Source organism: Typopeltis vanoorti, chromosome 8, assembly GCF_054136105.1.
Source record: "Typopeltis vanoorti isolate ZY-2024b chromosome 8, IOZ_Tvanoo_1.0, whole genome shotgun sequence".
Classification (NCBI taxonomy): Eukaryota; Metazoa; Arthropoda; class Arachnida; order Uropygi; family Thelyphonidae; genus Typopeltis; species Typopeltis vanoorti.
In genome coordinates this window covers 104,061,586-104,084,358 of record NC_143556.1, presented here as the reverse complement: position 1 = coordinate 104,084,358, position 22,773 = coordinate 104,061,586, and the positions used below count along the sequence as shown (strand labels likewise).

Sequence of the window (22,773 nt, the reverse complement as noted above, 5' to 3'; positions counted from 1 at the left end):
ACATAAGTTATTTATGAAATATTACATAAAGAATTTATGTAATAAATTCGAATATACCATTTTAATTCTTAGCAACATTGAAATATATTCAGAAATATTTCATAGCAGTTGCTGAAAGACTAGTGGAGGAATCAATCTACCGTGAGATGCGGTGATTGATTCATTCAATCCAATACCCTTGGAGGGTAATGGATGGCAATGCTGTAGCCAATGAAGTTCTAACTGAGGCTCGGCTATTGCTGTCACCCTCCTGCCATGATCAGAGCTTTAATTGCTCAATAACACCTTATCCCTACACTGTCCTCTACAGATAACGGGGAAGATGAAAAGCATTCTTGCTTCGCCCCTTTAAGCCAGTCCTCATAAGGAATACAAAGATAAGCAGTTGCTAAGATGAGATGTTATTAAAAATATCTAATCCTATAAAATAAAATATTTTGCTTCGATATGAGTGAATTTATACATTTGTTTTAATATGAAAGAAAAATTAGGTACTTTTACTCGCACAAATAAAAACAATTTGAATAATGTTAAAAATACTTAAGACATTTTTTCCTTCATAAATAATTACGTAATCAGTTAAATTAATTACATCGAAGTTTTCATTGGATATTTAAATACGGTATTTTAACAGTACTTCAGATCTTAGGAATTGCGTATGAAATAATAAATAATCGGAAAATATTTAGAAATATACTGATTCTTTAATATCGTCTTCATTACTTTAAAAAATAATGTTTTTATTGCGATTACTAATAAATTATACAAATAAACTTTCATTTCCGCTGGATTGACAAGAAATATTGTCTCATTTGTACTTGGATACGACATAATTTTGTTCCATGAACTATTCCTCAAAAACTTCAGATAAAGCAGAGTAACAAGTAAAATGTTCCTAAATTCGGTTTCCCACGAGAAGTTCATGGTTTGCTAGTTTTAAAGTTAGAAAGTTGAGTGACAGAGGGAGCCCACATAGGCAAAGAATTTCACGCTCGAGCAAATTACGAAGCCAAAGACTGCCGCAGGAACAATCTAGAATCTGAAACACTGATCGAGTGAAATGGACTGAGAACGAAGGAGGAAAAAAAGTTCTACCAAAACTACAAAGTCAATAAGGAATGCGAATTTTAGGGTAAAAACAAACATGATTAAAATCTTACACGAGAATAAATGCCAGCAACAAATAACCTAGCAAAAAAATCGCAGTCTTCAATGAATCAGTTACGAAATAGATTTTCTGTGTTTAACATCAGATATGGTTCCTTTTCCAACGTATTCCACTCTAATATATGATGGCCTATCCAAAGATTATGATAGATAACTGAGTTCTGTGACGAATATCTGGTACAGGTCGTTATCCCCATTTAAGTTTTTATGAAAGACATAAAATAAATATATTATAATACTTGCTTTATTTTAATAAAGCAAGTATTATAATATATTGAAATTAGTAATTTAAATTATATTAAAAACTTAATATCTAGAATAAAATTTAGACGCCTTATATTTTAATTAATAAAATTAATATAAAATTTCCCTCTATAATACAGTAATTTGTTGCGATCGTTTAAGATTGTCCTACATCATAGAATCAAAAAGTATGGGGAGGGTAATGGATGGCAATGCTGTAGCCAATGAAATTTTAACTGAGGCTCGGCTGTTGCTGTTAGCCCCTGGGACGCAGAGATTCGAGAGTTTGAGTTCGCTCTCTTAAGGGTTTTGCCTTAAGGGAGCAGTTTGAGTCTCGGGGAAAGTGTTTTCCGGCACGGCCCGGTGAGGGGTTTTGTCAGTGAATGCTTTTCTTCGGAATATGAGCGGCTCTTCTCGGTGGTGGGGGGAGCCCGTCACCGAGTGGAACCAACGCTTTCGGCCACTATGGAGTAGTCTAGGGATCGTCCAAATTTTTAGAGGTTGACTTTATCTAAACATCGCCAAAAGTATGGTAAAAAAGGACCAATCACTTGATATCACCATCTTTGAAAGTACAGAAGTTAATTATCCCAATCAAGGGGAGGGGGTGGAAGGTACCGCTATACTAAAGGCTACTTAGCGCAATCTCTCACAAACCCAGGGAAAGTTAAGCACAAGGTTCAAATCCAAGGATAATCCCAAAGGAAAAGTCTACTCTCAGTTATCCAAAGCATCATCGAGTTTCAAAATCCTCCACGTACAAAAAAGAGCAAATGAAAGACTCCCCTCACAATAACCGAGGGGAGTATCTGGACAATGCAATGCTTCTTCTTTGTGGCATTTCTACCATTCTTCCTTTGAGCAAGACAATGCACCGTGTTATAAGGCTGCTGCTGTAACTGCGTGGTTTATGAACATGAATGTCACGACGCTCGACTGGCTTTTACAGAGCCCTGATCTCATCCCTAATGAACATCTGTGGGATGAACTGAAGCGTTCGGTGAGGTCAAGGGTCATCGACTGCACAACCATCCAGGACCTCATTACATGCCTACAGGAAGAATGGTGCAAAATTCCCACTGAATGCTATCGTATGTTTGTGGAAAGTATGCGCCGTAGGATTATCATTAAGGTGAACGCTATGATTGTTTTTCCTCTCATTATGGTGTCCGTTGATTTCTTTCAAAGCAATATCTCTTCAGTCTTGGTTTTGTGCTATTCTTCATAAGGAAAAACTTCCCATATCAGCTTTAAATTCATTTCCCCTTGCTTTATTCTTCACGGGGGGAGGATAGGATCTTGCCAACCTCAACGCTACCAAAATGTAGCTTTGCCTTACTTCACAAAATATCTCCCTTCACGTCCTCTTAATACCCGTAATTTCCAAGCGTTATGCATTTTTATAATCATGACCTATTCTTACCTGTCGCTGCATAACCACCCATATTTGTCCATCCCCCACCCACCCACACACACTCTGAATGGTGCATGGAAAACCTCCCTAAAATGTACAAATGTTCTCAAGAGAAGGCAATGCGTTTAACTGGCCATCCTTCCTCACATCACTTCAGTAATTTTCTCATACATGTTTTGTTTTTACCTTATGTCTCTTCTGTTAGGTATTTCCGCGTACAGTGTTCTGGCGAATTGGCCACGATTCTCCACTTATATTGCAAGAACAAAATAGCTGCTAGTCAGTATCCATTGGCCATCCGACTTCGAGTTTACTGAACTGGCATCTCTTCCTGCTTTTTGGATCAACATTCTTTAGGACAACACCTCGCTATCAAGAAACCAACGTTCGTAATTTCTTCATACTGCTTTCCTAGACACAGCTGATGCCTTTCGTACGTAGAATTAATACACAACAGAAATGAGACTCGCTAACTCATCTTCACTTGAACTGTCCATAGATATGTTACTTTTATTCTACAGCTTGACACATGTTACAATTGTCAACATAAGATATTACATCTCTTTAGAGTGTAAATCTACAGCTTCAGCATGCAAGTCTAACGAATTATTTCGTTAATATATCTTGATATAATCTACTCATATCATTATTTTACTACTGACTGAAAACATCACCTTGTAATAAATAGTTGCCTTAGTTTAAACAAGCACATTTCGAAGGGCTACATTGGTAGACCATGACTGATCTGATTGTACGTGTGCAGATCTATTGCTTAGGTTAGTTTTTAAAGAAACAGTACACATCAGAATTAGACTACAGAGGATAGGAGTGATTTTGACGGTATTTTTTCTCTAAGATGGTTACACAGATGAGGGACGACAAACAACTTCTGTTTACTCATATTCCGCGGATTCATTTGATTGCAATATACAGGCAATTCACTAGGAGATTTCTTCAATATCTTCTTGTTTTCACATCTATTAATCCTAAATGGTCTGTCCTGGATTCCTTAAACTCCAAATAGCTTCTATTTGTTTCCATTATTGAATGACGGAAGCAAAAGGATGCGTCAAAAGCGGTGGCTAATACACTGGAGCTGTCACGTAATTGCCACAAAATAGGAACGCAAGTCCATGACTAGGTATAGCCCATTCGCTTTAACTACATTTGTGTTTCGCCATTAGAACAATCTGTATTTGCTGAGATCTAATCAGCCATATTTGCTGATATCTTGAGAAGCCGCAGTTTAGAACGAGGTTATGCATAGATGAACGTAGTTAAGTAGGTTCAAGCATACACGCCGAGCTGTTGGTTGCTAACAAAATGCAATAAGCACTTGGGATTAAACAAATAGCCTTAAATTATTTGTCAAGCAACAGTAATGCATTAAACGTTTTGTTTTACTTAATTACGTGTAGATACTCTTCCAACTTTTTTTAAATAATTAGTGAAAGATTGGGATAGTAAGAATGGGAGAACTCGCGTTTATAGCTGAAGTAGATATTTGAATTTAAGGTAATATTTGGCGAGTAGTCACAGTTCTCCTTTCCCCGCTGGAAAGGGGTCGATGAGTCGCTAAAATGAGTCAAGTTTAAAATATCTTAAACTTCGCTTACCTTTCCCAAGCAAGTAATGTGCGATAAACTTATTCAGCCTAAAAACTTTGATAAATATGAAACAAATAAGCATCTTACGGTGGGAGGGGGGGGGTGAAGATCCTTAAAAGAGCTTGATCTTCCGGAAGAGTCTTCAGAAACTGCTTTCTCTTTCGTAATAGCAATGAATGTCTTAGAACTATTTCAGCATTTCTGCTTCGTGATGTGTTGTGTAAGGAGTACAAATACTGGATTCATTCGGAAGGTCACGCATTCTTCCGAAATTGCTGTAATTATAAAGAAAAACTTTTTTTTCATCCTCTGAATAATTTAACCTCAATTATAACTTTCTAGTTTGAGCGATTAAATGAAATTTCAAACTTACAGAAAGTATTGGTTCAGTTGCAATTAAATCCATGGGGGAGGGGAGGCCAGCGTGTTATGGCGTGTCTTTCTGGCGGTTTTGCTGTGAGAGGAAAGACTACTTTCTTAGAGAAAAAAAGTTCATCTATATGGAGACAGACTAAATCACTTGTTAAAATGCCCTTAAAAAGGTTTCTTGCATAATAGACGGGATTCGAACCCGTGTCTTTCCAATCAAAGTATAAATCTTTTGACGTCATGCCTACGTTTCGGAGCCGTTTTTCTTAACTGTTATAAAGTCTCTTATACTACTTAAAGAATATTCGCATTCGTGGATTACTTCCTTTCAGTGGAACTGAGTGAACCACAGTTTCATCAGTTCCGCTTTGTGTGGTGTTTTACAACCCGATCGCGCTAACCAAACGAACAAGCCAGGGGACAAATACTGTTGAGTTAGTATGCCGAGGAAGCTAAAGAGAAACGCGTCACTTCTCTTTAAGGAAAGAGAAACTGATTTGAACCATGTGATATTTCCTAAGATTTCATGAGGAAAAATTAGGAACAAAAACCGATTCCAACAAATTCCTTGAAATCTGTTACATCACCTCATAGGAAATGAAGCATCCTTACAAAGATAAGGGGGGGATCGACTTTTCATTCGACAGAAATCAGGCTTCCCTCTGGAAGGACGATAACGGTGTATCAACTTTGTGCAATTTGCAATCGTTGTACACTAATCGAGCGCTTTTCAAAAATCAGTACACACATACATACAAAAAAGCGACAAATTTATTAAGGATTAAGCATATCCACCCTCATGTATGGATGAAATTTACCACTTCAGAGATAAGTGTCGTGTCTCCATTCTAAGATGTATAAAGCAAGTAGGCAGATATCGATGAATAGATTGTGTGGGTGATCAGAAATATCGAATATTTCGTACATAAAGATCCGAAGTTAGAAGCATCACTCATCTAAAAATGAGTAGCAACCAGAGTATCTTTATCGACAGTATCAAATGATATTTCTTAACTTATTAAGACAGGAAATAGCGAGATAGAAAGGCAAGAGTAGAGAATGAAATTAGTCCTCCAAGATAATAAGAATTAAGTCTTGACTAATATTGTTTATTCGATGGCCCATAGAAAAACGTGTATATTATTTCCACACTCAAACGAAAACCACTTCAGCAAATGGGCTGCCTATTTAATCTTCATAATTTATCCTATTTAATCGGAAGAGGCTGAGAAAGTACAGAACTTTGCTGTTTCCTCAGTTCGAACATTTTCTCTTCCTGTCTTATTTACACTTCCACATGCAAATGGGCGTAACGGTACAATAACCTTTGAATGATTTGTGCACCTTTTTCTATCAGCATGCGTAGATGCATTGTTAGCATGTTGAGTCACGTCTTCTGCATATGACTGAATAAAGGAACCCAAAGAAGTTAAGGTCGTAAACAGAATTCTTTATTTCATCGCAAAGTCTTGTGTTCTCGCCTCGCCAGGAACTCCAATTCTACTACTATTACTTTCTTTTCCTCTGAGATATCGCGAATTTTCTTTACTCTCTCTAGCCTAGTTGTATTTTCTTGCTTCAAGTACTACTTCACAGCAGTCCCTGTTTTGTTTCTTCTTTTCGATGTCCTCTGAGACTTAGACTTGTTCTTTTTATCTTAAACTTCCACACAGATATTTAGTTCTCTTTCTCCGGTAACTCCTCTGGGAAAGCCACAGCTTCGCCTATCCTAAATTACCGAGTCATCTATTTCATTTCCTACATTTTTTCTTCTTTTTCTCGTACAACTCAAGTTCAAAATTTTTTTTCTTCATTATGACTTTTTTTCCCCGACTCTTAAGACGTTGTCACACAATTCTAAATGAAATCGAAAAGGGAGAAAAAAAAAAGTTCCATGACAAAACGCATGATACGTCAACCGAATGTTTTATTCATACATTGAGAATTCTTAGAATAAAACAGCTTGCGGGAAAATAGCAATTAATTAACTGCAGTTCATTTCTTTTATTTGCTATTGTGAAGGAGGTCGTCTAGTGTAGCACCTTTACAGATTCTCGTATGACACACTCCCTCTCTACGCCAAAGTCTACAAGCTTTCCCGCAAAGAAGAAAAGTTTGCGCGTCAATTGCATCCGAAGAGCGATTTAAGTGAGCGGCAATTTGACAAAATTTCTCTCAAGAGATCTTGGCCAACGGAACTTGATAGCTGAGCATCAAATAATGCTTCTGGCACTTGGATAAGGTGTCTTATTTTATGGAACATAAAGGAGGAAGAAATCACACGAAATCTGGACACGTAACACTAAGTCGGACTGACGATCCCATAAAGTTAGAGTTTTTAGTTCAAGAGTTAAGGTCCCCACTGTCTGACAAGTGACGCAGTTGTTCTGCAGTGTGTAATGGAAACTTTCCAAGTTCCCATTTCTCGTGCCTTAAAACCAACGATAAAATAGTTCATTAAAGGGCTCTGTGCTAGGTTGTCTTCTAAGAAGGCTTGCATGAAAATCCTAATCCTATAAAAGGAAATAAGTTCCAATGGGAACTTATTTCTTTTCAAATGATGATAAGCTCCGATGGGAACTTATTCGTTAAAAAATGCAAACTTTGCAGGTACCAAAAATGTCCGTTTCCACACAGTACCGGAATTCTTTCCGGATAAAGCCATTTTAATTTATTCTTAAATCATAACTCAAAGTAACCCGAGTGTAGGGTTAGAATTCTGGGTGTTCTGAAATCTAAAGGTTTACTAAAAAGGCAGAAATGGATTACGAGGCAATCATGAACCAATTTTATCTTCTTAATCATATGGATTTAGAATTAAATTAGGGGAGGGGCGGCTAATTAAACAATAAACCGGAACTGGAAAGCGCATGATTACAGAAACAGATTGGATCCTTTTGTATAATATCCAATGAAGAGTTCAGTCAACAGCATACAATGAAGGCACCTGAAAGGTGATTGAACTTTGTGTATAGTATTAAAAAGATGCTTAATGACCGATCTTTAATGATTTTTTTAAAATTAATTTCAGTATAAATTTCAACGTTCATATACATGAATAATCTTTATCAGATGGTTCTGATTTTCTAATAAATACCAGCAGTTTACCACAGATGTAATCAGGGACTACTTTTTATGTATAGAAATGACACGAATTAATTTCGTCTCAATCACGTACATCTGAAATTAAGGTACATGCCTAATGATCAAGTGATTTAATGAGTTAATTCGACTACCCTTGACCACTACTCATTACAAAATATGCAATATCCAAAGAGTTAATTTAAAATATTACATGGAACTCTTTTTCATCTTAAGACACCGCTCTAATTTTTAACTACTAAAGCTGACTTGATACGTTCTGACAGAAGTACATCTTGATTTATTGCAACAGCACTGATGAGTCCATTCTTAAATCTTATGTTCAGGACAGAGAAGATGATCTTGTTCCACCCTTTCTATCTTAAAATCTTCGAATTCTATCCAAACTCATTTTCATAATGAAGCCAATTTACGGAAATATAAATCAATTCTCTAAAACTGTTAGCTGTTGTCCAATGGTCTGTTACGACTTAATTCAGCGCATATCATTAGGAGAAATGCAATAGGATTCTGTAACAGACTTGCTGTGCCAGGCACAAACAATCCAGTATTAGTTATAATCTGGAAATTAAAGTATTCAAGAAACCGCTATTTAATCTTACTCCATTCCTGATAACCCTAGAATTAAATGAATAATATAGTTAGAAATATGGAATAAAAATTCATACACAACAGACTCCAAGCTACTAGAGCTGACTTAACAGAAGCCCAAATGATTTGCAGTTGAATTTCCTAGAGCCAAATATCTGTGCAATCCTAGAGTGATTTAGTGAAGCCACAATTCAAGAGCGTCAGATACTGTTGATGCAAGCAATACGAAAGCTAATAATTAAGATTTAAGATAATTTCAAGACTTATTTTCAAAGCCATCTGAACGAGGGCTGAAGAGTAATAGTATAAAATACTGTGGTACGATTGCACTCGGCTCTGCGCATGCGTAGATAAAGCATAACGACTGTTGAACAAAAAAAGTCCGACATGGTTCATATTTAGAAGCTTCTTCCAGTTAATAAGAATGGCCAGTCAGAAATAATTACGTTAAACGACTTGTTCTACCAACACTCCGGTTGGAGCACCGCACATACTTTCGCTCTCCTTAACGAAATGAAAAGTATTTCTTAATGGAAATAGCTTTTTTTGCTTAGCGTATTCTTAACCAGCATTATGCTTGAAAAGTCTCCCAGTCTCTTTCTCAGCGAAGAGGTAAGCAAGATTCGATAGAAAGAATATTCTGGGAACATAACTAAATTTAATTAACTTATTTTGAATGCATCGTTTCACTCGTTTTAATTATGAAATCCTCCGTCTGATTTCTCTTTCAGCAAAGGTCGTCGAACCATCAATAATAAAAGTTGAGCTCCAATCGTGCGAACTGTTTCATGTCTGGTTATTTACGAAGCAAAAAAAAAAAAAAAAAAAAAAACTGATAGTCGGACATGCACAGAAAGTCTCACACAGCGTACGGGGTTAGGGTTAGTCACACTCGCACATAAATGTGGAAAACAGAAAGAAAAGAGTTCTTCAATAGAAACATCCGTAAAATTGTTACTATCACGTGGATTTCCGTTTCACCACACATTGAGAATATTAAAAATATCCGTGCAATGACAGGTTGGCGAATGCCGAGTAGGATTCACGTCGGATAAGTGATTGAATGTCATTGTGCGAATAACTCTAGCAGACAGACGCTCCCAATTTTGAACGAGAAAAAGACGCTTGTGGGAGTAGTCTTTTCAAGGACATTTTCAGATCTTAGGTTTTCATTTTTCTGAACACCGCATGGAATTTGGTTTTTAGGGTTTGGGTGTAATCGAACAGTTTCGTTAACTTAGATTTTTGGTTACGAAAAGCATATTTTAGAGTAATAAGGATCTGTGAAATTAAAAAAAAACAAAAAAAACTGGCCTTTAAAAAAAATTAGAGGTTCAGCCATGAACTTTTTTTTTTATTCATTCAAGGCATGCTGAAATTGTCTAATGTATATCAACTCGACATGCTTAGGCAATTTACGAAAGTCCGATGTCAAATTTTATATTATATATAATGCAATTTGCGAATTTAGCAAGCACATAAAAAAGTTTCCCTAAATGAAAAATAACGCGTATATTGGACATATAACACTGTTATATGTCCAATATACGCATGTTTTCGTTCCTCATAGCATAACGTTTTCACATCAAGCAAATTGTTCTTATTGTAATAAAAGAAAACTGGGAATGATGCGCTACTAACTTAAGTATCTATTAAATAACATTTTTTAGAATAAAAAATATTTAAAATTAAAGTAGAATTTCATTAAAAATTTAATCTTTTTAATATATTAAGGAATAAATTATCATGAAAATAATACACCATTTAATTTTTAATATATAAGTAAGTTATTCCACTACACGTTGTTGTTGTTTGTAGGTGAGGAGAGATGCGGTGATTGATTCATTCAATCCAATACCCTTGGAGGGTAATGGATGGCAATGCTGTAGCCAATGAAGTTCTAACTGAGGCTCGGCTATTGCTGTTACCCTCCTGCCATGATCAGAGCCTTAATAGTCCAATAACACCTTATCCCTACACTGTCCTCTACAGATAACGGGGAAGATGAAAAGCATTCTTGCTTCGCCCCTTTAAGCCAGTCCTTATAAGGACTATAAGGACTTGTTTGTAGGTGAGAGTGCATGATGACACTAAAAGTCCTTTTTAGGACTTCCAAGATAACGAATGGCAATGCTGTAGCCAATGAAGTTTTAACTGAGGCTCGGCTATTGCCATTACCCAGCCATGACTAGAGCTTTTTAGCTCAATAATACCCCATCCACACAGATTTTCTTCATTCAGATGACGGGATTAAGAGTCAAGGAGTCAGTCCATCGCCCAGTTCTTTTAAGAACTTGTAGGTGAGAGCACCCGAGTTTTTTAAAATCGCACATAATATTTTTATATTAGGGTTTAATAAAATCCCATAATTCACCACAATAAAAAAGAGCATGTAATACCTTCTGATACAGAAGATGACCCAATCCTTATTAAGCGAGAATGAGTCAGTGAATCCGATGAAACGTGCTCTCAAAGAGATTGTTCGTAATTAAAATGAAACGAACGTACTTGGCTTTCGCTGGAAGGTGCGAGTATTCATCTTTCCATATAATTATAACTTTAATGGCGTGTTCTTTGACAAGCATTGTTTTTCGAGGTTGTGCCTCATAGAAATCACTCGGTGGAAGTGTAAAGTATAAGGCCGATCCGAGTGGTTACATATCAATTTAATCACCCATTGTAACCTATCAGCCCACTTACTTGAATTATCTTGAAAATTGTATGTTTAGTCTTCAGAACAAAATTTCTGGTATAAGACACTTCAAATGGACACATAAACGAAGTCTATCGTATTTAAAGAGATTAATTATAACGTTTGTCACCTCTCTTCGATAAACTGCATCCCTTTATAGAAATGCTACAGCTCGAATACAGATACAATAAATGCTTCGGTAACTAAATTACAAGTTTTGTAAATAAAACGTAGCCTTCAAATCGTTCAATGAAAAATGAACTGATTGAAATCAATTATTTATATATGAAAAACAAAATGGTGTATTATTTTCAGAATAGTTTCTGATCTTATTTAAAAGGTCATTTTAATACTACAGTCATCCCTCGACTTACGTCCCATCCGGCAGGACGTAAGTCGATACATTAAATCAGAGTTATAGGGGTTAGGGTCTTACCCGTAATAAGTATATCGTCATTTTAATTTTTAAACCTTATTATAAAACTGTACTGCATGCTACTGCCACTATAAAACAGGAGAATAATCCCAAATCTTCATTACCTTCACTGCGTGAACGATCAGGCTGTGGCTCTTCTGGTGTAACCTTTGTTCTTTTGATGAAAATGTCCAATGTGCTTTGCTTATCCTCTTCTTTTCATCATAAATTTGTTCATAGCAAGCAAACGCATCTTGTACTTTCGTTTCTATTATTAAGTAGCGTTCAAGATTGGGATCCATGTCTTCAGTTATCCATGTCTTCTTTTTATTTCACTTGCCATTTTGAGAACATCGCTAACCAAAGAACATTTCTGCAAGATCTTTCATTGCCAAGTTTGGAGTTGTTTAATTACCTATCCTGTTTCTCTTTTCTCCCCTCTTCCTTACCTCCTTCCTCTTCTAACCTTGTTCCTCCAGTTCGTCCAATTCTTCGTTGGTCGACTCTTCAGGGGAACTTTCTATGAGTTGAATTATGTTTTCATCATTCACTTCGAGATTCAGATTGTTTGATTAATTACAGGTTAGATTAATTACAAACTTCCAAAATCATGTCTTTTTCCATTTGTCACCCATGTGTCATTAAGAGGTCACTTCGTCCCAAGCCACAGCAATATTTTTAATAGCATGATAAATATTGAATGCTTTCCAGAATTGCATGAGAGTCTGGTCATTTCCTTCAATAGCAGAAATGGCTTGTGAAAACGTTCTCCTTAGATAATAAGCTTTAATAACACTGCAATAACTCCCTGATCCATCGGTTGGATCAATGACGTAGTTTTTGGATGGAGAAACATGACCTTGAACTTTATAAAGATCACCGCTATAAGACAGATGACTGGAGCATTATCTGGAATTAATAAAATTTTAAATTCTACATTCTTTCACACAGGAGCTTTTTATTTCACTCGCATAACAGTTGATTAAGGCATCCTCAAACAATTTGAGTCATCTACGTCTTCTTATTGCTCCGATAATGAACTGGGAGTATGCTTCCCAATGTTTTTGAAGATTCGTGGATTCTCACTTTGCCATATTACAAATGGTTTCAGTTTAGATCCAGCCACATTATCCGTCATGGGCATTAAGAGCTTTGAAACTAGGTATAGGTTTCAAACTTTCTGTGGATAAATGTCCGCTCAAGCATTTTTTCCAGAAAAAAGGACGTCTCATCTATATTAAATATCAAATAATTTTCCTCTGTAATAAATTTTATCCAGTTTTTCCACAAACTCCTTGGCATTCTCAGCACTTGCAGATTCCCATACATTTTCATGTTATGCAGTGCAAAACACTGCTTGAATCTCATGAACCAACCGGAAGAAGTGCTGAAATTCGTAGTCATAATCGGGTTTTATCCTTCATGTTGAAGAGACTTAGTGTCAGAGCTGTTATGGTCACAGTGCTAAAGGGATATGCGCGTATGGTTCAGGTCCTCTATCCATGATGCAAGTAGCTTTTCCATATCACCGATAGGACCTTGTTGCTTCGTCACTATCGTCGATTTAATGGGAGCAGATCCTGTCACAGCCTCTACAATTTTATCTTTATTTTTTTTTAAAAATGGTCATTGTAGAATGAGACCATCCGAAGTTATATACAATCACATTGACGGGCTTAACAGCTTCATGTTGCTTTATAACTTGCAACTTCGTTTCGAGATCAATTGCTCGCCTCTTTTTCTGCGATTCTTCACTAGGTTTTATGATTGTGCGTGTAGGGGCTATGTTGCACTAAACACCGCGAAATATTTAACGATAAATACACAAATAACCTATTTCTCAAACACAAATTCAACAGAGGAACTGTTGAAGACACATGCAGAATGCCGAGGGAGGTCGCCGCTGAAAGCCCTGTTGCCACTGTACATGCTTTACTATATGTTCGCTTGAGTCTTGTTCGAAAATATAGCCAAAAATGTTATTTATTCCCTTATGGGATCACGGACGTATCTTCGAAAGGACGTAACTCGAACGGACGTAAGTCAAGTAATCACTGTATACATTTTTAAGTAAATTATGTTATACTTTGAATATTTTACTTTTTTCTAAATCAAAATTTGTTCTTTAAGCAACTCTAAAAATCCTGTCCTGTCTAATGCAAATGGACTGATTTATTGATTTTATTGCAAAATCAAATCATAATGCAAATGAAAAAAGAATGTTCTTACAAGACCGGCAGTTTGATCGGCTTGTCTTAAATAATGATCAGTTAAAAGTATGTAATTTCTTATATAAAAAAGGAAAAAGATTTAATCCACATAATTCGAAATATCAAATAAAATATTACCCACTTCCAGAAGGAAAAAAAATTTGCTCCATGGACGCCATAACATGAAAAATTTTAAATAAAATCAAAATTCCATAATTGCCATATACGACGACTTCTTTGACTACGTTTCCAAGAGCAACAGTTCAACAATAGGTTTAATTCGTTGTCATTGATATTGCAACAATGTAACTTTCCTGAATAGGACTGTTCAGAAATTCTCTTTCAACAATGAAACCTATCGAATTTCTTTTACCGTTAACTTTATCCGGTAAAACAAGGATTTCTTTTTTCTTCTTATATGAAGTGTTTCAAACTTTTAAGTTCTTTCGAACTGGAAACTCATTACAAATGCAGCTGAAAAACATACCAGCTGATTACTCCTGAAACATTTTAAGAGTTTTGTCTACTATAAGAATCACACATTCGTTTACAGTTATCCACTTGGGAAATCATGTAAGAAACTTTTGGTCCACAAAGAGAAAGTCGTTTTCTAGCTTTAAAAAGTTTTCTAACACAAGGAAAGGAAAGAGTTTTCTTTTAGTAATAAAATTTAGTTTTCCTTGAAAAATTAAAAAGAGAACCACAAGAACAAAATGTTCGACGTTTTTTTTTTTATTATTAATTAACGGAAGTTTAACAGAAAAACACTTAGCATATTCCTCCCGAAGTACAATACTTACTCTAATCAACCATCAGTCATCTGATACCGATTTAAGGTACAGTATTATAGAGACGTCCATCTTTGTTCTCTTTGATTGCTACTTGGCGTCGAAGCTAATTCTTCCCTTTGATCATCAGTCCAAATCCCGGTGATTAGCTGAATGCCATCCTTTGAAACAAGAGAAACTCTACTCTTCTGTACTCTCGTTGGATCCACCTAATGATTCTCTTAAGGCTGAAATGACCGGTAATAAAACCATCGAATACTTTGTCAGCAGAACTCGAGAATCGCAGAATAGTTCTCTTTAAGTTAAGAATACAGAACTCGAGACACAAATATATCGCAGGATAATTTTCAGATTATTCCAAGGCTGCTAAGAAAATAGATTCCAAAACTTGAGTGAATGTTATCTGCCAAGGGTTTTTGGAATTTCATTGGCGAAGAACTATTCGTATCTGGAATAGAAATTCCTGTTCGTTTGGATCAGAGTCATCAGTGCAACAATCATTTAAGATTTCTTGAGAACTTGGTAAGTCCAAGGTTTCAATATTTACGAGAATATTTCAATATATGGAAAGATACCAAATTTAATTCTTGATTAAAATGAGTTTAATTAATTTAAGTTAAAAATTAAGTTTAAAATAATTTAAGGCGAAAATTATAAACGCCAATATATAATTGAAATATTTGAATATTTTTATATTTATTATTTTTAGATAGTAAATTTTATTACTCGATATGAATCCAACCTATTTGTTCGAAGCCTGAAGTGGTGTAAGTCCCTGAGTAACAATAGAACAAACTTATCCTTATTCAGAATTAATTTATTTGAATGCTATATTGATGTTCATTTTCATCTCGTATGATGAAATTCTTGATATATGATCATCCACCAACTAATGGCACAAAGAATTATGTTTAAGATGGTTAAATTAACTCACAAGACAACAATGTAGATATTTTAAAACATATCCACACTCCAAAATTACTAACAAAATACACATTTTATCCACCAATTTATTTACTCGATGTTGACACTCAGTACGAATTTCAACAAGCTCCGACTCCATTTTCATCAATGCAGTCTTCTTAATATTTCCATTTTAAACTCATTTCACAACAAGAGTAATCCATAAACATCCCATTAGCACTTTATTTTGTGAAAGGGAGTTACTCTCTGATCGACGCAATTCTTGAAATTGAGTATTTGAGATCTTTATAAAACGAAGCAACTGAATTGAGATTATGCGGCACACAAACATGTACAACAACGAATTGAATGCATTATAATTTATGATCGAGTTCTCCATATTCGTATTGTGGCTTATTGTTAGCAGCAGAGATAGCCACAGGCAATTGTTGCTAAATTACTCACGTCATGCAACAATGCAATGGGCTTGACATTCTCGGCAGTCTTAACGCTCTAATGGGAACGTTGTAATAATTACATCCAGATTAACTCTTCACGTGCTCTTATTGTTGAAATAAAAGCAGCTATTTTTCCTTCAAAGTTAAAACAATTCATAGGTACAACAAAAAAAAAAATAGATTTTATGGTAATTTATATAATTAAGACGGTTCATAGTTGTGTGCCTTCAAATCCAAGTCAGCTTCCCAAAGAAGTTATTTTGTAATTGAGATCTTTTCGTGACCCTTAGCCTCTCGTCACCACCTTATCGAAAGACGAATGGTCAGTTAATTCAACTCCATCTGTCCTCTGACCACCGCTGTGCTACAACAAGAACTACAAGATGCTTAGCTGCCTCCCAGTGACAATTTATCTTTCTGCAGCTGTTATTAGTAGCGGTGGCATTCGATGCGATAGCATTAAAATCTCCAGAAATGCGATTCTGTGAAAATTCAACGTTATTTAATAATTACAACTACTTTTTCGTTCTGTTCATAAGTCCAATCATTATCCTCTTCTTAAAAAGAATTTTCTTTACTGTCTAAGCCCTAAGGGAAACGGAAATTAATTAGTGCCCGGTTCTTATTTCTCTTCAACGTCTGTGTGTGCTCGTACACACACACATTCTTCTCACCACTGTTTTCTATTTTGACGCTTCTCCAAAGGTAATGACAAATCCCTGCTTTCTTCAGATGGCTACGTAACCATGATTGGGTGGGTAGGTGCAAAGGGGAAGACACTAGCCTGTCATCTATAGTGGATAACGACTGTCAGGGCGTACACACTCAGGTTTGTTTGGGAGGTGTTGGAACAAAATCCGATATGGAAAAAAAATTTTTTTTTTCACTTTCATTGTGATCACTCACACGCCTAATTAACCGCTAGTTAGTGCTGAAATAATTTTTCGTGTTCATCCAGCGTCCGCTGAATCTTTTAAATCGAAATTCTATGTCGTATGAATTGAATAAAAAAAAATTTTTTTTTTTCTTTCATTTCTGAAATCTGAATATAGCGAGGTTTTTCTTCTTTTATATGCCTAAATTAAACTTTAAAACCGACTTTTTCTTGGCGATAGGAACCCTCAAATGAGATTTCTATTCGATTTACAGCACGGAATCCTCCATCTGAGACTTATATCTTATGAGGCGTAGCTAAGAACAGATACTATACTCGTTCTTTCCAAAGGAAAACAATACTATGAAAGTCGCATTAATAAAAGAACGTCTAAGATGCGTTTCGTTGTTAAATTTAGCTTTCGTTAATACATTTTCAAAGAAGTGCCTTTGTTTTGAATTCTAACTGAAATATCACTTGAGTGATTGAATTCATGTTATTTCCTTGTTAAGTAGTTGCATTATCTTGAAGTTTATAACCATCCCCAAACCATACAACACGAAAACAATGATTTGTGTCATTTTGCAAACAATTTTCCTTAAAGTCCTTATAAGGACTGGCTTAAAGGGGCGAAGCAAGAATTCTTTTCATCTTCCTCGTTATCTGTAGAGGCCAGTGTAGGGATAATGTGTTATTGAGCTATTAAAGCTCTGATCATGGCAGGAGGGTAACAGCAATAGCCGAGCCTCAGTAAGAACTTCATTGGCTACAGCATTGCCATCCATTACCCTCCAAGGGTATTAATCACCGCATCTCACGGTCGATAGGTGTTTTAATAAATATAGATTAAAGAAATTAAAAATATTCATATTTACAAAAGTTTTAAAGAAATACCATTTATCATATAATTTGCTTCATGATTATAGAATCAACTGTAAAAAAATTTAAATTTATAAATTTTTGTTGATCATATCGTCTTCTTTCAGCATGGTAGGCAGTACGCTGTTAATGAAAACTGGATAAACGAATTTGCTGTATGAGGCCTTTGAGCAAGTATTTATCTGCGATTAAAAAAAAAAATTGGAAATCCCCGTTCTTTACAGAACTGTCAGAAAATGTGAGATCTGTCGATCTGCATATTTCTTATAGATTATGGTCGCTCGGTTTAAATTGTTTATCTGATCTGCTACATTCACCAACCAACTTCTCTCAAACGTTAATAATGTGAAACGAGTATTTCGCTTTCGTTATAGCCCATTTCCTTGTTCATGGCCTGTGTTTGTCATGAATTAAAAGCCTTTTCAAGTGTAAGATTATCGCTGTGCTATTTGATCTTGCGCCTCATCGCAAACGACACCCGAGGGAGAAAAGTGCCGTGGGAACAACTAAGACTTCGAAATCCTGTACTGAATTTTGCTGAAAAGGAAATATAATCGTAAAGTGGCGACATTTACAATACGAAGCTATAACATTGTACTATAACATTGAATTTAGTATAGTGTTTATATTAAAAATAGAAAGGTGTCTTTTCGTCAGAACAGATAAAATTCAAAATATTTCATCACAAATAAAATTAATATATTTATACGAGTAATGTCTTCTATTACAGCCTATATTCATACAAATTTTTACAATACTTTGGAACATCTTACTATAAAAATGAACTAATCATTACATTGCAAACATCCCATCGAAATTTCACGTGCAATTGTTCACGGGATTACATTTGATAAGAATGGGGGTGATGATCAGGATAAAAATTGAAATAGTTATCTTTCAAAATTTAAAAATACACTTACAGGCAAGAATAAACAATTTCGAAAAACAAGAAGTCTGACAAGTTCAAATTTTAGATTCGACTTACTGAATACGAGTAAAAGCAGACTCATTGCACGAGACAAATACTACATAATTGAATAACGTTTTTAGCTTTTCTGATTCTGTCAAATCATCTTAAATACAGTATTTTAAGTGCATTAAAAGGAAAGTGTACACTTGTAGATGCGGTTCCTTACTTTTAGATCAAACCCTTTTCTCCAAATATCCAGTGTTTTAAAGCAAAGTACAATGATAGAGCGATACGGCGTACCAATCACGAAATAATCACAACTTAACTTTCGAAATGAGTTATCGTCATAATATACTAAACTCACGAATCCAAATAGCCCATAAATTGTACTTACTCCACTGACTATCTACCCCCCCACCCCCAGGAAGTGGACTGCTTCGAAGTTGTTCGTTCTCTTCAGAAGCCACTTAGGGTGTCAATTATTATATCAGCTTTCACCAGGAGATTAGTATAAGAATGGAAATGACATTAATTTAAGCACGATCGACTCAATTCTTTGATGAAGTAAAGCCACACTTCATAAGAAAAAAAAAAAGATAGAAGCTGGTTTTATGTTTTGGATGGAAAAAGGACTTCAAAATAGGCCATCTGAGAGCAATTAAATAAACATTTAATAAAGCAAAAAAATACATGTCTGTTAAATATACAGCATATAAAAATCAGTAGGTGAGCCATGTACTGATATCACTAGTGAACAGGACCGATACATGTACTTTCTTTCCCCTCCCCATTTCGAGTAGTCTGCTTGTACACTTCCAAGGGAAAAGTGAAATAACTAAGAACCTACAGGTAAAAAACAATTTCATATTCATAAGAAAATCAACATCTTCAGAAGCGCTAACTACACATCAGTTCCTCTCTTAAATGGTCATTGATATTGTTTACAATCAATAATATTTCCTTAATTATTCCATCGTGAAGCTTAAATGGAATTAGCTGCATTTTCCCACATAATTTTAATAAACTATTCATAATTAACAATTACCGTTCTTGAAAATCAAATATGCAAATAATTAGAATCTAAGCGACGAAAAAATAAATAAAACCGATAGTTCCGTGTTATTAAATTGATCGTAAAAATAATTTACGAATTCACTGTAAAATCCAAAAAAATGAAAATCAGAATCTATGATCTCTAATACGTATAAAAATGTCTTGAAGGGAAGAAACATCTGGAATTAGTTGTTTTATGTTTGTCAATTTTATATTTAATTTTCTTCATTACACTAATTGCTTAGGAAAGAAATTTGTATTATGTACAAATCAGATATGTACCACTTCTATATAACGGTATTAAGATATCTATCTATCTCTATAACTACGGCACAAGATTGTTTTTTTGCAATCTTATGCCGTAGTCTTTGCAAATAATCCTGTCTTGCGCATCGCTATTTATAGATGGCATTCCTTTCTTCCTCTTGTCCCACAATCCGATATCTGGATTATTTTCTTCCATACGAATGACTCGTGAATATCTACGTTATTATTGCAGCATACTAATTTTTCCCCAGTTTCCTGAACATTTAAATAAGAATATAAATATGCAAAAAAATATAGGTGCCTCAAAAAGTAGACAGTAGAACAGATTTATTGAAAAATAAAATGTACCATGATAAGATACGATGACTAGCATTTTAAAATCTCATTGACAATTAACTAGATAAGAAAAAATGCAAATAAAATTGGTTTCGTTCAACAAACGTAGTGATTGGAAAGAATTTCTGGCGTTCAATTGTTGACAGTTCTCCAATCACCCACCACATTGTTATCTATACCTGCTAGTGCATGTGCGAAACATACAGTAAACCGCATGTATTGTTAAGTCTACTGAGATTTACCCTTCATACTGAACTATACCTTGCAAGTATGGTCTACTCAGCGTCAAATATAAAAATAACGCGTAAAAATTATTTAAATAAAATTTTAAAACAAAAATGGATTTGACCATTTTTGCTTTAAAATGTGGAATATTTAGTAGTTCTTTAATGCAAATCGTGTCAACATGAACGCCCATATTTGAATGAAAAGGATAAAGACGGAGTAAGAGTTACTGTTATATCAACTAAATCTTTATAATTTTCTAACTATTATTTCGTGCTCTTAATAGTGAACAAAAATCACACTAGTATGAAATATGTTCATTTCCGGTGCCATCCCTACCCATAAAATGGAACAGTTTACTCCATACCCTCCCCTTCGCAAGAAATTCTGGGCATCTGAGTTATAGTACAATATTTTAAATTATTTGAGAAATATTTTAATTCTATATATAAAAAAATGGGAAGTATTAATAGCCTTATATATTGATGCTTATAATAAAATTTTAGAGATTTTTCTAAATATTATGTGCATATTAATAATACACCAAAAATATTTTTAAAAGTTAAAATAAAGTTAAACAAATTTGAAAATTAGTACTAAGATCATTTGGTCATAAGTTATAAGTCTAAGGGAGAAAATGCCATTTAAAATCAGTCGAAACTGATATACCAAATATAAATATTGATCTGTCTACATCAGCGTTATTATTCATATAGTAGTTTAAATATCTTGGACATAGAAACATTAACTTAGATCTGATTCGATGTTAATTCTGTAAATCACACAACGGTATCATTAAGAATAGTCTTTTTTTTTTTTTTTAAAGCACAATTTTTTCCGGTGAGCATATCTGATGAAGAAAGATTTCAGAAATATTAAGATAAAAATTTATCTTGTAAGGATTATTTTGCTTTTATAGCTATATAATGGGGAGGGGAGAAATCGAATACTACACCCCATGCAAAAAAAAAAAAAAATATTTCTTAGCCCACTGAGAATGTATAGGGATAAAAAAAAAAAACATCTCTTAAGGAGCTTATAAGATGTATGATCACCAAGATGGAGGTAGATAACTTAAGAATTCGGCTTGTTTTATATCTCATTACCCTTAAGACACTCAAAACCTGTTCGTTCAAAACAATTGATAGAATGTTCAGTAAAACACCAAGGGGGAAGCGCCAATATTACTATTTCTTTTGCACTCTCCAAATATTATTTTTCTGTCCCAAGAAAGTAACTCACTACAGTTATTTTACCGACCAGCCGAAGTAACTTCATACTGCGACACAAAAAAAAAAGGTAAGGGGGAGGGGGGGGAAGATGCACAATTTAGAAGTCTTAATTAACTTATCCGCTGAATCCTGAAGGAATACAATCAGTTAAATATCATTAAAGAAAACCCAATTATTTTCAAGATCGAGGGCAATCATCTCTTATGAAGCGAAACCACCCCATCCCTCTTTTTCCCGCACAATAAATAACTAATCAGCACATCCCCTTCCCGTACTTCGCTTGCTGAGCGTACATTTTCTGCATTGAGGTTGGGGGGGGGGGGGGTAAAGTGCAGCCACCGTAAATACTTAATTTCACCACTTGCATTTGACAAGCAGGTCATCAGAGTAGTATCAATAGCCCATAATTCTGCGGTAAATTGCGTCGTTAAACACCCCATTTACCAATGCGAATAGATTACCGTTTAGGTGCTCTGGAACAGCGACGTGAAGTGGAGCTTAAAGAAAGGGGGAAGAAACAAAACTTAGCGAAGCTCATCGCAAGAAGTCAACTCGGGTTAAATTTAGCATTAAAAAAAATTAGAATTAAATTTTTTTTTTTTTACTTACCCAGCAGGTAGAGAATGTGAAGTAGAAAAAAATCTGATACTAATTTCTTCATAACGGAAAAAACGTAGAAAACATTAAGAAAACCACCAGCGAAAAAAATTCTTGATTCTGTCTCAAGGTACAAATTTCATAAGGTTTGTGTTGGACGAACTCTCGGTCACAGAGGCATCTTCTCATTGTTTTGAAAACAAGACTTCCCTTCTTTGAAAATAAATAATAAAAAAAAAGTAACAAAATATCTTTAAAAAGAAAATCCTCCTTAGGTCCAAGTCGGGAAAGGGAAAGACTCGATAAATCTCTCAACTGTGCACAGGTAACATCTCTTAACAACCGCCCATAGCATTTAGAATTCGGCAGACCGCACAATACGGCTCTTCAGATACTGTCCACTTCAATTGGTAAAAGTTTTCCTTTCTGCTCGCCACCCGG

General features: G+C 35.0%; 1 protein-coding gene across 1 annotated transcript in view; it reads right to left on the bottom strand.

Annotated features, from left to right (window-relative positions):
* The window catches only part of LOC150104248 (carbonic anhydrase-related protein 10-like), a 185,663-nt gene extending 163,267 nt beyond the window's left edge, over positions 1–22,396 (bottom strand). The window contains exon 1 of the mRNA XM_090396435.1: positions 22,345–22,396. Within this exon, the coding sequence (XP_090252561.1) occupies positions 22,345–22,396 (52 nt within the window). The remainder of the gene's footprint in view (positions 1–22,344) is intronic.
* Between the last annotated feature and the right edge of the window lie 377 nt (positions 22,397–22,773).